Here is a 19,902-nt window from a genome sequence, read left to right as displayed (position 1 = left end):
AGTGCCACGAGATTAGTGCAAGATTACAAGAATAAAGTCTAAATACTACGATAATAAAGTCTAAATATTATGAGAAAAAAGTCTAAATATTTTGAGAATAAAGCATTTTAAGAATAATAAATACTACAAATAAATACTACGAGAATAAAGTCGAAATGCTATGAGAATAAAGTCAAACACTACGAGAATAAAGTCGAAATATTTCGAAAATAAAGTCAAATATGAGAATAGGTTCGAAATGCAATGACAATAAAGTCGAAATACTATGAGAATAAAGTCTAAATACTACGAAAATAAAGTCGAAATACTACGAAAATAAAGTCGAAATATTTCAAGAATAAAGTCAAAATATGAGAATAAGGCCGAAATACTATGAGAATAAATTCGAAACACTACGAGAATAAAGTCAAAATATTTAGAGAATAAAGTCAAAATAATACGAGAATAAAGTCAAAATATTTTGAGAATAAAGTATTTTAAGAATAATAAATTCTACAAATAAATACTACGAGAATAAAGTCGAAATGCTATGAGAATAAAGTCGAAACACTACGAGAATAAAGTCAAAATATTTTGAGAATAAGTCAAAATATTATAGGAATAAGGTAAAAATACAACGACGATAAAGTCGAAATACTACAAGAATAATGTCAAAATATTTCGAGAATAAAGTCAAAATAATACGAGAATAAAGTCAAAATATTTTGAGAATAAAGCATTTTAAGAATAATAAATACTACAAATAAATACTACGTGAATAAAGTCGAAATGCTATGAGAATAAAGTCAAACACTACGAGAATAAAGTCGAAATATTTCGAAAATAAAGTCAAATATGAGAATAGGGTCGAAATGCAATGACAATAAAGTCGAAATACTATGAGAATAAAGTCTAAATATTTCGAAAATAAAGTCAAATATGAGAATAGGGTCGAAATGCAATGACAATAAAGTCGAAATACTATGAGAATAAAGTCTAAATATTTTGAGAATAAAGTCAAAATACTACGAAAATAAAGTCGAAATATTTCAAGAATAAAGTCGAAATATGAGAATAAGGCCGAAATACTATGAGAATAAATTCGAAACACTACGAGAATAAAGTCAAAATATTTTGAGAATAAAGTCAAAATAATACGAGAATAAAGTCAAAATATTTTGAGAATAAAGTATTTTAAGAATAATAAATTCTACAAATAAATACTACGAGAATAAAGTTGAAATGCTATGAGAATAAAGTCGAAACACTACGAGAATAAAGTCAAAATATTTTGAGAATAAGTCGAAATATTATAGGAATAAGGTAAAAATACAATGACGATAAAGTCGAAATACTACAAGAATAATGTCAAAATATTTCGAGAATAAAGTCAAAATAATACGAGAATAAAGTCAAAATATTTTGAGAATAAAGTATTTTGAGAATAATAAATACTACAAATAAATACTATGAGAATAAAGTCAAAATATTATGAGAATAAAGTCAAAATAATACGAGAATAAAGTCAAAATATTTTGAGAATAAAGTATTTTAAGAATAATAAATTCTACAAATAAATACTACGAGAATAAAGTCGAAATGCTATGAGAATAAAGTCGAAACACTACGAGAATAAAGTCAAAATATTTTGAGAATAAGTCTAAATATTATAGGAATAAGGTAAAAATACAATGACGATAAAGTCGAAATACTACAAGAATAATGTCAAAATATTTTGAGAATAAAGTTGAAATATTACGAGAATAAAGTCAAAATATTTTGAGAATAAAGTATTTTGAGAATAATAAATACTACAAATAAATACTACGAGAATAAAGTCAAAATATTATGAGAATAAAGTCAAAATAATACGAGAATAAAGTCAAAATATTTTGAGAATAAAGTATTTTAAGAATAATAAATTCTACAAATAAATACTACGAGAATAAAGTCGAAATGCTATGAGAATAAAGTCGAAACACTACGAGAATAAAGTCAAAATATTTTGAGAATAAGTTGAAATATTATAGGAATAAGGTAAAAATACAATGACTATAAAGTCGAAATACTACAAGAATAATGTCAAAATATTTTGAGAATAAAGTTGAAATATTACGAGAATAAAGTCAAATATTTTGAGAATAAAGTTGAAATATTTCAAGAATAAAGTCGAAATATTATGAGAATAAAGGTAAAAACAGAATGTTTCTTCTTCCACTCAAAACAGGCATTTTCAAAATTATATAATACATGATCTGTGGGGTATTTTGAGCTGAAACATCGCAGACACATTCTGGGAACACCGGAGACTCGTATTACATATTGTAAAAGGTGCATAATAGGTCTCTTTTAATGCATGGTTTTTTATCAAATTGAAAAAAAAAAGTCTGTTCTGAATAAGATGAAAATGCTAAAACACAAAGCATTTCATTACATTTAGGAGCCCAGGAGTTCTTACATTAGTACAAAGTACATCAACGCTGAAAACTAAAATACAACCTGACATTTCAAAACTTCAGATTATTTGTCTTGCCACTAATAAATATGTGCATATTTACTGTGTTGCTAACACTTTCTGCATTCTTGCTATTGACAAACCCTGACAAGCCACTAAAAAGCCTAAATTCATTCCCACATTTACCCTATTCTTGAGGCACGCCATAGGCTTTACTGCACACTGTAAATGCTGACTGGTTTCTATAGCAACCATAAGTTCTCGATCAACATCTCACTGTGAAATCCCTCCCTCCAGCGGTCATGAGCTTTGGGAAAACAGCATGAGGCTCCTGCCCGTATGGACTTACTCTCAGCTCTTTTAATATGTCTGAGGATTATAGGGCTCAGGAATAGGTTATATTTCATAAAATACGATTACGGAGACTAGGTTTGGCATTTAGCAGATTAAAATTCTGTGGGCAATCACATTATTGAGGAACACCAAAGTTGGTGGCTCACAAAAAGGTGTACTGAACAAATAAGTAATCAAATTATATACAACCAAAACAATAAAAGCATATTGATATTGCATAAAAACTCATTTTGTTATAGTATATACAATTGTGATAGAATTGTTACAGTATTTTTACAACTTTTTAAATTAAATCCGGTACTATTTACTTTTATATATATTCTTGAAGCAGAACTATCTGTATATGTAAAGCATTCAGTACATTTACATTCAGTCTTCAGACCTTTTTTCATTCATACTGCAAAACAACAATTACAGATCACAGATGACTAATTGTCCTCTAAAACAATGAGTGTGGCAATTTTTGCATAGGCATTTCCTTTATTATAACCTCCATAAATTATCTTCCGTAACAATTTGCGAAGAGCAGGTAATTGTGCCTAGTCTAACACAATCACACTAACACAAATACTAGTTGTTTATGGTGAATTCTGAATGTGGTAAACCCTTTTTTATTGAAATACCTAGCATAAAATTTCTATCTGACAGATATTGCTGAAGAAAATCACACAAGTCTCTGTTTTAGCCCAAGGCTCTGTAAACAGCAAAAGGATCTGACCATGGTGTAGCCCTCAGAAAACCTGGAGTTGTGCCTATGCCTGTCAGTCATATTATGCATTGGGATTTTGCTGCATTGTCTTTGAAGGACGGAGATTTAGAGAAGAGGTATGCGGTTGAAGGGATGGGAGGTGGTCCAGTTCAATGGCATAGTGTAAAATAGAGAAGTTAGCAAAATGCCTATTAGGCTAACATTGCTTACAGCAGCTTTAAATTGTCCTCTATAGTTGGGTAACATCTAAGGACCTTAATCAGCAGAATGAGTTGTGTGTAAATCGATGTAAAAAACATTCTTGCGTAAAATGCTCAGTTCAGTGCTACAATTTATGCAAGAATGGATTTATGGATTTACACAAAATTCGTTATGCTCATCATGAATATGCGACCCTCAAAAATGTTAAAGGACACCTATTATGCCAAGTTTTATAATATGTAATATAAGTTTCAGGAGTCCTCAGAATGTGTCTGGGAAGTTTCAGCTCATACCCCAAAGATCATTTATTATATAATATTAAAAATCATTTTGCATGGAGGTAGAAACACGCAGTGCAATTTGTGCAATTTTTTTTGGCTGTACAATTTCAGCTCATAGCTCAGATACTTTGCTAAAAAATACCTGTTTAGTTTTAATTGTCATGTCTATCGCATTGAAATCTTGCATTTTAGACAAAATTAGTTTAAACTTCTGATATATGGTTTTCTGAGCACATACATCCGAAGCATGTGCACAGAAAGCGGCTGTAACTCGGCATGTGAGTATTAAACTAAGTTCTCTTTCATGTCTTATTGGACTTAAACTGTCTAATACACACAAGGTTATGTTAAAAACACACAAGTTACAAAAACAGTCGGTTATGTCTGTGAAGGTAAACAGCTGGGAAAGAAATCACATCTTTATATTCGATCTGTGTGACAGTAGCGTAATATACAGTAAATCTCTCAAGGTTTTTTCTGTCACCGATGGAGTTTTGGTTTATTTTCCTATTTAATACTGTAAAGCTACTTGACACAATCTGTATTGTTAAAAGCGCTATATAAATAAAGGTGACTTGACATGACTTGACTTAAATAAATCAATAAATCCACTGCTCTCTTGTCTCCTCTGAGGCTGGGACTCTAAATAGTGTTCTGTGCTTCTTTTTCACATTTTCTGGGTTGGGGGACCAGATTATAGCACTTAAACACAGAAAAAGTCAGATTTTTATGATATGTTATCTACAAATTTACAGACAAGCCAGCATAAAAAAACATATATTTTGCTTAATATGTCATACTAAGAGGTTCTCAAGCCCATTCAACTTGAAAAAAAAAAAATCTGACTTTTTTCCCCTCACAGACATCGATAATGTTCATTGAGCCCCCCTGCTGCCAGTCATTTAATGGCTCTGCTCCCCTCAGTGAAAATCCCTTCACCCAATCTGGAGCAACAGCTTTCCCTGTGTGAATACACACACTTGCACCCACACACTTACACGTGTGAAAGAGCCACATAGTCTTTGTGAGTCAGTAACGGTGATGTTCAGTGTTTTATCTGCAGGTGGAGAACAGTCAGCCTAAAATGACGCAACACTACCAAAACACAGTTCACTAGGTTTTAGCTAGGTGCCAAGAAAACCTTTCTCATTTTCACTTAGTTTAACTTAATGTACTAAAAACCTACAGTTAAAACTGAAATCTAAAGAAATAAATCTATATAGACAGATTAGAAGAAATCCCCACAAATAAATATAACACTACCAAAATCACAAACCCTAAAACTCTAAAACTTCAACTTAAAACATGTTCAAACTATAATAGTATCTCAACTAAAACAACACCTTTAAAGGGGACTCATTATACCCCTTTTTACAATATGTAATGTAAGTCTTTGGTGTCCCCAGAATGTATCTGTGAGGTTACAGCTCAAAATACCCCATAAACCTATTATAATAGCATGTCAAATTTGCCATGCTTTATGTGTGAGCAAAAACACACTGTTTCTGTGCGTGTACCTTTAAATCCAAATGAGCTGCTACTTCCGCCCCCCTTTCTAGAAGAGCGCAGAACCTTTATAGCTTGCTCTTCATATAGTCCATCAAAAACAAAACTGGAGAATCTCACGCAGCCATTTTGTCAAATTATTTATGAAATACGCAGACGGTGAATGTTTTTTCTAGGATAAAACTAACAACATAACTCTGCTCGCTGTGAATCCAGTCAGAGACCGTGGTAATTTTAACCACATTAGCTGTACAGCACATTTTTGCTTTAGCGATTTGGAAAATACAATACATTCAGAAAATACAAGGGGATTCTCAGTTGTCCTAGATGTTTAAGCAAGTGCAAATCCTGTGTTGAACTGAAGCGGCTCTTTGGAGACATCCAAAATTAATATTTGTAATGTTTACACAACCTGATATCATGATGAAAACATACCTGTGGGAACTTTTTAGCAAGACATGAAATGCCACTATGTACATTTCGTGACATATTCAATGTGAAATGTCCACTGAGTAGCGCTAAAAGAGTGCAGATGAACGTACGTTTTATGTGATGTTGTTTTTTTACGTGTCATCGCAGTTCTGACTTGAAACGTCCATTAAGTAACTCATTTCGTTTTAGCTTGTTTTTTAAATCTCTCATCTTTCAGCTCTTTCATCATGTTTTCATTCATCTTATGTCTGGAAAGTGAAATATGGAGCTATAATCATAACTGTGTACAAAAACGATTACAAGTGGTCACTGTTTTACCGCCTCTAGTGTTCTTTTCAGTTGAAAACTGCAGTGATATATGCTTATTGGTGCATATTTCGCATCCTGCAAAAAAGTTCCCACAAGTACATTTTCGTCATGAGGTCAGGTAGTGTCTACAATATGTAAATAGGAGCTACAGTGACAATATCAACAGGACGGACTGTGCGGTTCAATTATGGCGGGGTCAATGCAAATAGGGCAGTGTTTTCAGACACTGCTTCTGATTTATAGGGATTATAAAAATTGACTGGATGGATTTTTACTATTATAGGATGGTTGTTCACACAAATACAGTGTTTAAATACCTTATGAAAGTGAATTAACTTTAACTACTCATTTGGCAGGCATTTTTATCCAAACTACAGAGGCTCAAAAGTCAAATCATGTCCAAATGATCAATTCTTGGATGTTAATCATGGGCAACAGGCCATGAAAGCAAAAAAATGAAAGCAGCAAACATATTTATGGAATATTGCTTATATCAGCTAGACTGTGCTAAAGCAAGCATACAGCTATGGCTAACATCCAGTGCATAAAAACAAAATATTATGATAGTTTCAACAGTGACAGCTGTGCAAATATCATTCAAAGCTATTTATAACAGTCATCTAATACCATGTAGTTCTGCAGCCATAGCAGCATAAGGGAAGGTTTGATTGATCAGGCCATTAAAGCATTTTCTTTCAGCTTCCCAGCAGGTTGCTGTTTTTCCAATCCCTAATTTTTTTTCTTCCTCAATTGCTCATGCAAAGCACCGTGAATACAAAACTGATGTCACCAGCAGTATTTTTCCACAAAATGTGCACGAGTGTATAAAATAAATCCAAGTAAATCCTTCTACGTGTAATTACAGGAGTGAAAAGCACTGCCATGTTCAGGTGAAACAGCCAAAACAACAATGCAATGTCACGTCAACACTGAAAAACAAGCCTATTTTGAATTGTGCAATATGCAATACATAATTAAGTCATTTTACTTACCCTACAATACAAAATTATTATTTTATGTTCTCTAACAGCTATTAATGCAATATATATTCATTTACAGATGACTTATCAAATGTGTATGCGCAAATGTCAGACATGCTTTTCCCACACAATGTGGGCTGCGCCGTGTAGGCTATTCATTTAGCTTCACGACCATAAGTAATTTTACACTTTCATTGCTCTAGTTACTACCTGCAATCTAGGCCATTGCTCAAGTCTGAATTTGTACGGCTGGACAGGGGCAGGCAGCTACGGGCTGTAACAGGATGAGAGATGGACTCATCCGTGTGAAATAGAGCCAAAGCTGGCTGTCCAGTTATCATAATTTGACCTGGAACAAAGCATGACAGAAACAGACAACTAGATTAAGATGTATCCCATCTCTCTCTCTCTCGCTCTTTCCTCTCTGCCTCTCCCTGAATCATTTCTCTCGGTAAGACTTCACATTAACCTCTAACACTTCCTCTGCGTTCTGGTTTCAGTCTGGAAGCAGCGTGCTGATTGTGATCATAAAACCTTTAGTCACTGTACCATGTTTTCACTGAAAACATCTCATCAGTACAAGAAGGAGTGTTGATAGTTCTCAACACCCTTTTGATCTCATCCCCACTAAACCACAAAAGTAACAATCCATGTACTCTTATCAGTCGTCTCAAAACATAAACACTTTCCTGATTTCCACAATGCGCCAATTCATTTCATTCATTTGTAAACGTTCAGTCTCCTTACATACAGTTTCCTCCTTCATTCTCTCCTGAGTCAATAATAAAATGGTTCCTTGATGTAGTTATATCGATTGGTTTTCTTTGGTTGGTGGTAAATTAATTTGCGTCAAGTACTTTCAGCTAAGGTCAGCCTGACCTTTTTAAGAGACTACTTTTCTTGTGGCTGCATAAAAATATGCAGCCTTTGTTTGAGAAAGCACATCAATTAGACCTTCGACCAGAGAGACTGTAGAACCAGGAGATCTGCAATTAAACATACATTAAAGAGAGAAGCTGCCATCAATGCACTGCCCCTTCTGGACATCAAAGACCTTTGGAGAATGACTCCTCAATTAGCCAAGAAACACATCAACAACTGTTTGCAGGGCATCAGCGTCAGAAACACATACCACTCTGAGGCTCAGTGCTGCTGGCTGAATGTAAGTGATTGTGTCCTCTACAGGACCGGATCAAAAGACCACTGGGCTCTGGGGCCCAAACACCACAAAGACCAAATCCACAAATACACACAATAAACCATCCTCAAACCTCATGTAATGATGTCTGCACAGTATAGCTGCTGAACAGTTCAAATGTTTAGCGCCAGGGAATTAAAAAAAATAAAATTAATGTTTTTTGTAATTTTGTAATGTTTAAGTCTTAAGGCTGTATTAATTTGATCAAAAATACAGTAAAAACTGTAGCATTGTAATTATATTATTACAAATTCAATTAAATGTTTTTTAATATATTTAAAAATGTATTTCATTTCCTGTGATGGCAAAGCTGAATTTTCAGCAACAATTACCACAGTCTTCAGTGTCACATGACCCTTTAGAAATCAATATAACATTTAGGGGCCAAGCACCAAAGTTATGAAATTTGGCACATAGATAGAGGCCTAACTATAGCAAATATGGAATCTCTAACTTAAACTCTCTAGTGTTTAAGTTAGACTCTAAACTCCAAATTTGCACTCATATTTTTGCTAATAACTTTTAAACCTAAATTTTTCCTATGATTTCTTGGCTCATGCTGAGCTGAATGCATACCAAAAATTTAATTTATATGAGTCGAGACTTTTCGCAATATTAAATTTTGTCAAAAAAGCTACCTTTTTAAACTCGTCTTAGACAGTTTGTCTAATTTTCACCCTATTGGCTCAGATCATCTTCAGACAATACTGGCAAAAAGTTAACAAAAGCTTTTTGATTTACCAAACCGTTTTGGTAAAGCATGTTAATGAATTTGACGCAATTTGCACAAAAATAGAGATTAGGCTATATCTTCGCAATGCTTTAGCAGATTCAGACCAAACTTGGTACCATTTTGAATTTTGTAATAAAAAAACTGTATATTTCAAACACTTTAATGTGTTTATGAGTCTCATTATTGACCACAGCAAATTTGGAGTTTCTAACTCAAACTCTCTAGCGCCACCAACAGGTCAAATTTGCACTCATATTTCTGCTAATAACTTTTGAACCATGAGGTCTAGAAACAAATTATTTTCATATGATTCCTTGGATCTTGCCGAGTCAAATGCATGCCAAAATTTAAATTTCTACAAGTCAAGATTTTTTACAATAGGACAGTTTGTCTGATTTTCACCAAAATTGGCTCAGATCATCTTCAGACAATGCTGGCAAAAAGTTAACAAAAGCTTTTTGATTTACCAAACCATTTTTGTAAAGCACATTAAGGAATTTGATGAAATTTGCACAAAAATGGACATGAGGCTACATCTTTGCAATGCTTTAGCAGATTCAGACCAAACGGTACCATTTTGAATTTTGTAGTAAAAAAGCTGTATTTTTCAAACGCTTTAACATATTGTTAGGAATCTTATAGAATCACTTGCGAGAAAGTTCTGAAATACGGCACACGGATAGAGGACAGTCTCATTATTAACCACAGCAAATTTGGAGTTTCTAACTCAAACTCTCTAACGCCACCAACAGGCCAAATGTGCACTCCTATTTATATTATTATTATTATTATTATTATTACTATTATTATTTCCTATTATATGATTTCTTGGCTCATGCTGACCTGATTGCATACCAAAAATTAAATTTATATCGAGATTTTAGTCGAGATTTTTTGCAATATTAAATTTAGTCAAAAATCTACCTTTTTAAACTTGTATTAGACAGTTTGTACAACTTTTACCACAATCGGCTCAGATCATCTTCAGACAATGCTGGCAAAAAGTTAACAAAAGCTTTTTGATTTACCAAACTGTTTTTGTAAAGCGTGTTAATTTGACTAAATTTGTGCAAAAATGGACATATTTTCGCAATGCTTTAGCAGATTTAGACCAAACTTGGTACCATTTTGAATTTTGTAGTAAAAAAAAAGCCATATTTTTCAAATGCTTTAACTTATTTTTATGAATCTTATAGAATCACATGTGAGAAATTTGGAGTCTCTAACTCAACTCTCTCGCCTCCAACATGCCAAATTCGCACTCATATTTCTGCTAATAACTTTTGAACCGTGAGGTCCAGAAACGTAACTTTTTCCTATTATTCCTTGGCTCTTGCCGAGTCAGATGCATGCCAAAATTTACATTTCTACGAGTCAAGATTTTTCATAATAAGACGGTTGGTCTGATTTTCACCAAAATTGGCTCAGATCGTCTTCAGACAATGCTGGCAAAAAGCTAACAAAAGCAATTTGACAAAATTTGCATAAAAATGGATATGAGGCTATATCTTCGCAATGCTTTATGGATTCAGACCAAACTTGGTACATGTTATACCAAGGATTTTATACCATTTGTTTTCTGGATTCTTTGATGAGTAGATATTTAAAAAGAACAGCATTTTATAAACATTATAAAGTTCTTCATTGTCAGTTTTGACCAATTTAATGGTTCCTTGCTGAATAAAAATATTACAAAAAATCTTACTGTCTCCAAAGTTTTGAATGGCATAGTGTCTTTCCTCATTTTCAGTTTGCTACGGGGTCAGATAAAAAACTGAACGATATTGTGAAGAACAAATTTACTCTATTAGTAAAAAGCAGCCTAGTTAGTAGGATCTGGTCACACATTTAATGAGAATAAATGTACATAAATGTCAATGTGAAATTAATGGTTCTTCATCCAGTGCAGATCATTTATTTTAACAATTCAAAATATCTAATATCAGTTCTTATAGTACAGTAACATAACAATGTATCTAAAAGAATAAAATGCTTGATTTGTATTTTCTTGTTAGACAATGTTGACTCAAATAGAATACTTTTCTATTGAGAAAAGGAATTTTGAGGTCAGTTTTAAGAGTTTTTTTAAAGAAATTAATACTTATATTCAGCAAGGAAGCATTAAATGATAAAAAGTGACAGTAAAGACATTTAACCCTCTGGGCCTCCTCATTAAGGGGTCACACTTGGCTCCCTCGCGGTCAAAAGTGACCGAAGCCTTAAAAATTAACTTTTTTTTTTCTTCAGGAAAATCAATTAAATATATTTTTGTTCAATAATATTTTGTAATTATTATTTAGAATTTTGAGCATTTTTTATGAATCTATGCAATATATATACAGTTTTAATGAGCAATTTTTTCCCAGTAGATTTATATTTTATATTATATTTTTTAATTAATTATGTATTTATTATTTTTCAATAAATACAACATTTCACATTAAAATAGAGTAAAAGCATTTAAAATCCATTTTTTTAAAGTGAAAATTGCACCATCTAGTGGCATAAAAAATAAAAACTTGTATAATGCCATGTAAACTCCTGTATCTCCCTATATACATATATACAGGGGCTTTGGGATTCCTATTGTTTTTTTTCTTTTTATTGTTTCTTCATTTTATTAGGCTTTGCATTTAGAAATATATTCAGACATTCTAAAAGATAAATTTTGGCAAGGTTTAGATATTTTTTTGATTGGATAAATATCAGGTTTTGCATTTTTCTGCTTTTTTCTGTGTGTCTCTGTGTGTGTCTGTGTGTGTGTGTGCGCGCGTGTGTGTGCATGTGTGTGTCAGTTCTGTACTTTTGTTATTTTAGAGTGTCAGTCCTTGCTTGCTGAACACTTCTTTTCAGCACAGTTGCTCATTTGTAGCTTGTATTACCAAAAGATTATCTGAATTATCACATTTTTTCGTATTTCCCATTCATTTCCTATGTCGGTCATTTTTGACCGCGAAGGAGCCAAGTGTGACTATTTTTTTTTTTGACCCTTTAACATATCCGAATCATGTCACTGATTTTTTTTTGTACTCACGTAGCTAATGCAACAAAAGTCACCAAGTGTCATCTCATTCTGATGAAGCTACGATTTTTAAAAATTCAAAACATAAAATTTTTCGGTCAAAAATGACCGAAGAGGCCCAGAGGGTTAAAATGTTCAAATAGGATGCTGTGAATGTCATATTCATCAAAGAATCCAGAAAAAAAGATCAAGTTTCCACAGGACAAGAGTTGAGAAATGTTTCTTATTATTTCTGAAGGATCATGTGACACTGAAGACTGAAGTAATGTAAGATTAAAACATAGAAAGTTCACACAAGCATTAATCCAGCATTAATAAGCATACAATACTTCTTTTTAAAACATTTTTAAAAATCCTACCAACTTTTAATCAGTATGTGTATATATATATACACACACACACACACACACACACACACACACACACATATATATATATATATATATATATATATATATATATATATGATACAATGATACAAACACATTTCCCCGTGTTAAATGAAAGATTATGACAGTGAGACATGTCCATTTTAATTTTTCATGTTTCTTACCAAACAAGGAGCATATGAATTATTTACGCTTCTACCCTGTTCTACCAACTTGTTAAAGAAATCATTACAATGATGTTTCCATTTTTATACCAAGAACATCAAGAGGCATATAACAGGACCTTCTCCTCCTGCAGCATGAGGGTCAGATTTGTGATGCCTTGGATTGTGTAAGTCACACGGAGATATCGGTAACACATGTTTGTGTACAGGAGCGTGAATGATTGTGTTTATCAGAGATGCAAGCAGGAAGCATTATTGCCAAGACGAAAGCACACAATGAATCGTGATTTACACACAGCTTGAATCACAACAACTTCAAGGGGCTTCAGAATAGCAATTGCAAGACAGCCTCCATCATCTACAATGGCCTAAAATTAGACAGACCCATCAGGGTGAAAAAAAAGCTGCATTTTTTCAAAATATTAAAAGATAAGCTGGATACGGTTACTTCGTCTCAATCACTGGATCTGTACTTTGGGTCATGTTCTAAATATATAACTTCTTATGAATGACCATTAATATTCCAGTGCTGTTTCTAAGGTCGTTTTTCCCCATATAAAATACCCCTGGACTGTTGCTGCATTATTAACATTCCTACCATTAACACTATCCTACTGGGCAGGGATACTATTCCACACAGTAATATTTCCTTTGTCTAACACAATGGTTTTTCACTGCTAGCTATTGACTCTATTAATGTGATTCTCCCCTGAAGGGCGTTGTAATGCTAAAATGTGGGAAGTGATTCAGCCACTGGGCTATTTATAAACCCCTTTTCTTTGTATAACGCTGTCTGAATATCAACCCTGCAGTGTAGTTGGTTATAAAGGGCCATGGCATTTATGGCAGGATAAGTCAAAGCAGCAGATAAAGTCACATTTTGTTGCGTTCCAACCTAAATTTTCTTTTTTTTAACCAGAAAATATCACAAAATAGAGTGAATGAATAATTAAAGGGTAATTAAAACCAAAAATGAAAATTCTACCATGATTTACTCACACTTATTTTGTTTGAAATGTTTACATGCATACAGTAACAGTTTTTTCCATAAAATGAAGTTAATAGGGTCTACTGTCTTTTATCGTATGAACAAAACAAAAATGTGAAAAAAAAAAATGTAATGGCACAATTTTCTCTTTAGGAATATGTGGATTCCATAAAATGTTCAATACACAAGCAAGGGTCCTATATTTAACCAAAACTAAATGCATTAAAAAAAATTTAACTTGAAAAAAAAAAAAAAAGGCTTGACTTTTAATAAATAAAATATTATAAAATTACAGAAATAGAAACCCATTACTTTAACAAAAAAATAAATGTAAACATAAAAAAATATATAATATAGTATAATATAATATAACAGAGGCAAACCCCAAAACTTTAACAATAAATAAATAAATGAAAACAGAAAAATAATATAATATAATGTACTATAATATAACAAAGAATATAATATAATATAATATAATATAATAATTCATATAATATAATATAATATAATACCGGCAAAACCCCAAACTTTAACAAAAATGTATAAATGAAAACAGGAAAAATATATAATATAATATAATATAATATAATATAATATAATATAATATAATATAATATAATATAATATAATATAATATAATATAATATAATATAATATAACACCAGCAAACCATAAAACTTTAACAAACAAAGTAAAGAAATAATAATATAATATAATATAATATAAAACAAAACCCCAAACTTTAATAAAAAATTATAAATTAATAAATAAATAAAAACAGAAAAATATATAATATAATATAATTTAATATAACACCAGCAAACCCCAAAACTTTAACAAAAAAAGTAAATAAATACATGAAAACTGAAAAAATAATATAATATACTGTAATGTAATTTAATGTAATATAATATAACAAAGCTAAAAAAAACATATAATATAATATGATACAATACAAGCAAAACCCCAAACTTTAACCAAAATAAATAAATAAACAGAAAAATATATAATATAATATAATATAATACAATATAATATAATATACCCCAAAGCCCAAAACTTTAACAAAAAATAAATAAATAAATAAAAACTGAAAAATAAAGTAATAATAAAAAAAAAAAATATATATATATATATATATATATATAATATAATATAATATAATATAATATAATTAATATTTAAGCAATAAGTTACGAGAGGCCGTGCTGTATCGTGAATAAATCACTCTGCTTCGCGTCGTGCCTAGCAACGCCCTTCAGCCGTAATTTATTCATGATACAGCATGGCCTCAAGTACCTTATTGCTTTTATAAAACGGTTACCACACAATAAAAATATTAAAATCAAAAATATATATTAATTTTTATATATTAAGTTGTACATTTTCATAAAGTAAAATCATTAACTGCCTTCCGCTGTAAAAAGTAGTCCCTAACTGCTGCAGCTGTGTTTATGTTGCTAAGGGTGGTTGCTAAGGGGGCTCAATGATACACAAAACCGTTGAGTGAAGCGGTCATAGCAGTGCCGTATCATGAATACGACACAGCTGCTGACCAATCAGAATTGAGGAATGGAACTAACCGTTTTATAATATAATATAATAATAATTAAAACTATATAAATATATTAAAAAACACAAAACCTAATAGAAATGACAAATCTATAAAACAAACTACTAAAATATTAACAAAACAAAAACAAAAAAAGAAAATAACAAAACATAAAATTAAATAAAATACAAAGATAACACTGCAAAAAAGCAATTGCATTGCATTAAATTGCACCTCTTTTTTATCTTGTGTGTGACAGACTAGAACAAATGTCTTTGCACATTGCGTCTCGACGTCTATTCTTATCTCAACCTCCAAGGGCATGTTCTGTGTTTAAAGTCACTGCAGCATACTCACTTTTTGGGCCTGTAGTCTGGAATGTTCCTGTCCAAGGAGATGCGGTCGCTCAGCTGGGCGTTGTAGCCGTACTCCTCGTACCTCCCTTCACTCTCTCGACTGTCCTCCCCCAGAGTGGCAGCTGCGCCGCCCTGTCCTAGACCTCCAGGACCCTCCACCAGACCCATGGGCTTGGCTAGACCTGGGAAAAAAAAAAGATTTGACTTCAGTTAACATGACAAAGGTCAAGATATCCCATAAGTACAGTAAAGCGAAACTGGGTTCATTACTGCGGGAGAACCCACCGGTGACACGCAAATCACAACTGCTGAACAAGAGTACAGAGCGATAATTGGATGTTGGACACCAAGACACCACCTTCGCCTTTTGTCACCTCTTTCCTACAGACCTCCCGGGGGGGAAAGGTGGAAAGGAAGTGAACTGTGTTTAAAGGGATGTCAGTTCGGAGACTTCCTTCCCTTTGGAAATACACCTAAAATGTCCAATCTATTCTCTGGCTCTATGTTAATTGGAGTGGGATTGATGCCAGGGTTGTTTCCGGCACTAGGCACATCAAATGCTGGATATTTTGAGACTTAAAGAACAAGGCAAAAAATCCATTTTATCAGATGTTGAATATTTGTGGTCTGCTTAAGTTTTTGGTCGGAGTAATTGACAAGCCTGGATTGAAACCTTTGCAAAGCTCTTTAAAAGGGATGAAACAAGTGTAACAGACCTATTAAAGATGCCGTTTCATTTTGACATTTAAAAGAGCAAAATGATGTGTTTCACTGAATTATTAAAGGCTACATAAAAATTCTATCACGTTTCAGAAATAACTGTATGATCCAAGGATGTTCATTTTAAAGCCTTAAATTACAAAAACATTTAGCACATGCTTCTAAAATGGTTCTGCATTGAAAGACAGAAATATATTGTAGCTAATTATATTTTAATTTCTCTGTTCATTAATTGTGTGATTGCACTTCAGAATATCTGCATTAAAAATGATTTAATTATAGTTCATATGTGGAATGTTTGAAGCTGCTGTACAATGGCAAACAAAGCATTTATATTCTGTACATTCTATATAAATTTTCGCCAGTCATTATTATTAATATATTTATATAATATATTTATAGTTTTCTTTAAAAATCGTATTATTTTTCTTTTGTTGTCATAATAAATGTATTCTCAGTGACAGTGCGTATATAATGTGCATAAGTGCATAAATACATATTAAAACTGCTTAAAATAATTAATTAAATAAAAAATAATGTAAAAAAAAAAATCCAATCAAAAAGTACGAAGTATTCAGTGTAGTAGGGGGGGAAATGAAAAGTTTTAGAGTGAACAAAGCATAAAAACAATTACAAATATTTGTATTTGTTATTTAAAATGATTAGAATATTAGATAGAAAAGAAAATATTAAAAATAAAAATGTAAAAAAAAAATTAGAAATGTTACTCTGGCAGCTATCTGAAATAAGTTTAAATTGAAGAACTAAAATTACAAAAAAAATGAAAAACATTAAATAAAAAATAATAAGTTACAGACAAATAAAGAAAAAAAAAACAAGCAAAAAAAAATAATTTATTTAACATTAAGAAAATTAAGTTATATTATATTATATTAGATGAAAGATATAGATTTAGGATATAACATATTAGATGAAAAACTCTAGAAATTATACCCTGGCAACTAAAGAATACAAATTTACAAAAACAATTAAAAATATTTTTGTTATTTAACATTAAGAAAATTGTGTTATATAACAAATAAAATATTAGAGGAAAAACTTAAAATAAAAATAAGTTTAAATTAAAGAACTAATATGACCAAAGAAATTAAAATATAAAAAAATAAGCTGAATAGAAAATATATATATATATACAGTACAGACCAAAAGTTTGGACACACTTTCTAATTCAAAGAGTTTTCTTTATTTTCATGACTATGAAAATTGTAGATTCACACTGAAGGCATCAAAACTATGAATTAACACATGTGGAATTATATTTAATTCTATAAAATATTTAATTCTATATATATATACTATTTATACTTCTGCACAACACAACTGATGGTCCCAACCCCATTTATAAGGCAAGAAATCCCACTTATTAAACCTGACAGGGCACACCTGTGAAGTGAAAACCATTTCAGGTGACTACCTCTTGAAGCTCATCAAGAGAATGCCAAGAGTGTGCAAAGCAGTAATCAAAGCAAAAGGTGGCTACTTTGAAGAACCTAGAATATGACATATTTTCAGTTGTTTCACACTTTTTTGTTATGTATATAATTCCAAATGTTTTAATTCATAGTTTTGATGCCTTCAGTGTGAATCTACAATTTTCAGTCATGAAAATAAAGAAAACTTTGGTTCAAAGGTGTGTCCAAACTTTTGGTCTGTACTGTATATATATATATTAAAAAACAAACAAAAATAAAATAACAAATATTTTTAACAAAATATTTTATTTTAAAAAATTATATTTTTTTCTTTCTAAATCTAAATATTAAAAAAAACTAACAAACCAAAATAAAAATAAAAATAAAATAAAAAATAAGCCCCCGAAAAATAATACCAATTACAAAATATGTTAAGAAAATTATAGTAGGCTATATAACAAACAAAGTATTAGATGAAAAACTAAAAAAAAAAAAATATATATATATATATATATATATATATATATATATATATATATATATATATATATATATATAGAAATAATACCCTGGCAACTAACTGAAATAAGTTTAAATTTAAGACCTAAAATTACTAAAAAAAAAAAAAAAAAAAAAAGAAATGTTACAAAATATTACAAAACTAAAAAAAAAAAAAAAACTCAAAAAAAATGACATAATATTATTAAAGCTTAAATAAAAATTTTAATTAAAACACATCATAGAATCAATTTACCACGTAAGTAAGTGGCTTACTGCTTTATTTTTTTTGTGCACAGAAATTATATTTCATCAATCTATCACATTAGAATTTATGTGAATCATTTCAGAATTATTCTAAGTGTTTTTGTTAAGAAGGTCTGCTTGGATGGTTTGGCTTTAGGCAGTGACCGTGCTTGGCAAACGAATGTAGAAATTGCGTCTTGGAATCCAAACCAGTCGCTTTCACAAACACCAGTTGGTGCAGCATTAAACCCTATTCCACTTTCAACCCTACAAACTAGACTTGCACCACAAATGGCTCTGTCTCATCTGATCTACATAAAGCATCCCAGGACTGCACCTCTCCTCCTGGCAGTCGTGACCTCCCAGAGTGTTGACTTGTCTTGGAGGCTGAGCTCTTGGATCAAGAGTTTTTCTCGCAAGCTGGAGCTGAAATGGTAATGCCTTTCTGTAACCGTCTGAGGTTTTGTGTCTCTTTCACTGTCATTGTTATTGCCATTGTCTCGAAGTCTGCCTCTGTTGGCTGTGTTGAGAGAATTCTATTACATAGCGGCCTGGCATTTTGACACTAATCCCTAAGAGCCAGCTGTCTATGGCAGAGAGAAACTGCATATCACACTGACTTAATGTGGAGTTCTACTAATACAACATGAAATGTTGAAGAGAAACATCATATCATTTCCATGAACGTAACATATATACAATTCCAAAAGTTATCAAACAACATTTTCACCAACAAAACAGTCTAAGCTCGTTTAGAGGGTTTTGGCCAACAAACTAAACCAGCTGAAAACCAACTTGACCAGGTTTTTTAGACCAAGGACGTCCAATCGTGCTCCTGGTATGGAACCAATACATGCCTCTATATGCATTTCTTGCAACACCGTAATTATGTACCTCACTGCCTGTTTCGCAACAGTTTCAAAGTGAAATGTCCAGAGAGTGGTGCTAAAACACACATTCAATACGTGACTGTGGCATGTTTTTATTACACTGGTACAGGCATGTTTGCTGAGTTTTTATTACGCTGCTTGAGGTACATATTGCGGCTGTTCAGAATTCAAATATCCAGTGAGTGTCGCTAAAGATTAATGATCATGTTGGAAATATTCCCTACACCAAACCCAACCCTAAACCTAACCAATAGTGTTATCTAATGTAAAAGTGATATAAAAGCACATTTGTTGAGGCAGCCGTGCTATTTTAACTTCCTTATGTGGATTTGAGGTGTTTTGTCGAACCGTAGTTTCATGGGGTTCATACCTGAGCTCTTCATCACTCAAGTGCAACGTCGTATTGCGTGAGCTACCGAGCAAACCTACTGAGTTAGAAAACTCATGCATATGAAGCTGTATATGTGACCAAAACGTGCAGAAGTATCAGTTTTCAAATCACAC

General features: G+C 31.7%; 1 protein-coding gene across 1 annotated transcript in view; it reads right to left on the bottom strand.

Moving 5' to 3' along the window:
• galnt9 (polypeptide N-acetylgalactosaminyltransferase 9) overlaps positions 1-19,902 on the bottom strand; it is a 115,702-nt gene that overhangs the window by 80,537 nt on the left and 15,263 nt on the right. Inside the window, exon 2 of the mRNA XM_073840540.1 lies at positions 15,613-15,793. Coding sequence (XP_073696641.1) covers positions 15,613-15,793 — 181 coding nt within the window. The remainder of the gene's footprint in view (positions 1-15,612; positions 15,794-19,902) is intronic.

This window comes from Garra rufa, chromosome 5, assembly GCF_049309525.1.
Source record: "Garra rufa chromosome 5, GarRuf1.0, whole genome shotgun sequence".
Classification (NCBI taxonomy): Eukaryota; Metazoa; Chordata; class Actinopteri; order Cypriniformes; family Cyprinidae; genus Garra; species Garra rufa.
The sequence above is the reverse complement of the archived record's forward strand: the minus strand, read 5'-3'. Positions and strand labels throughout refer to the sequence as shown.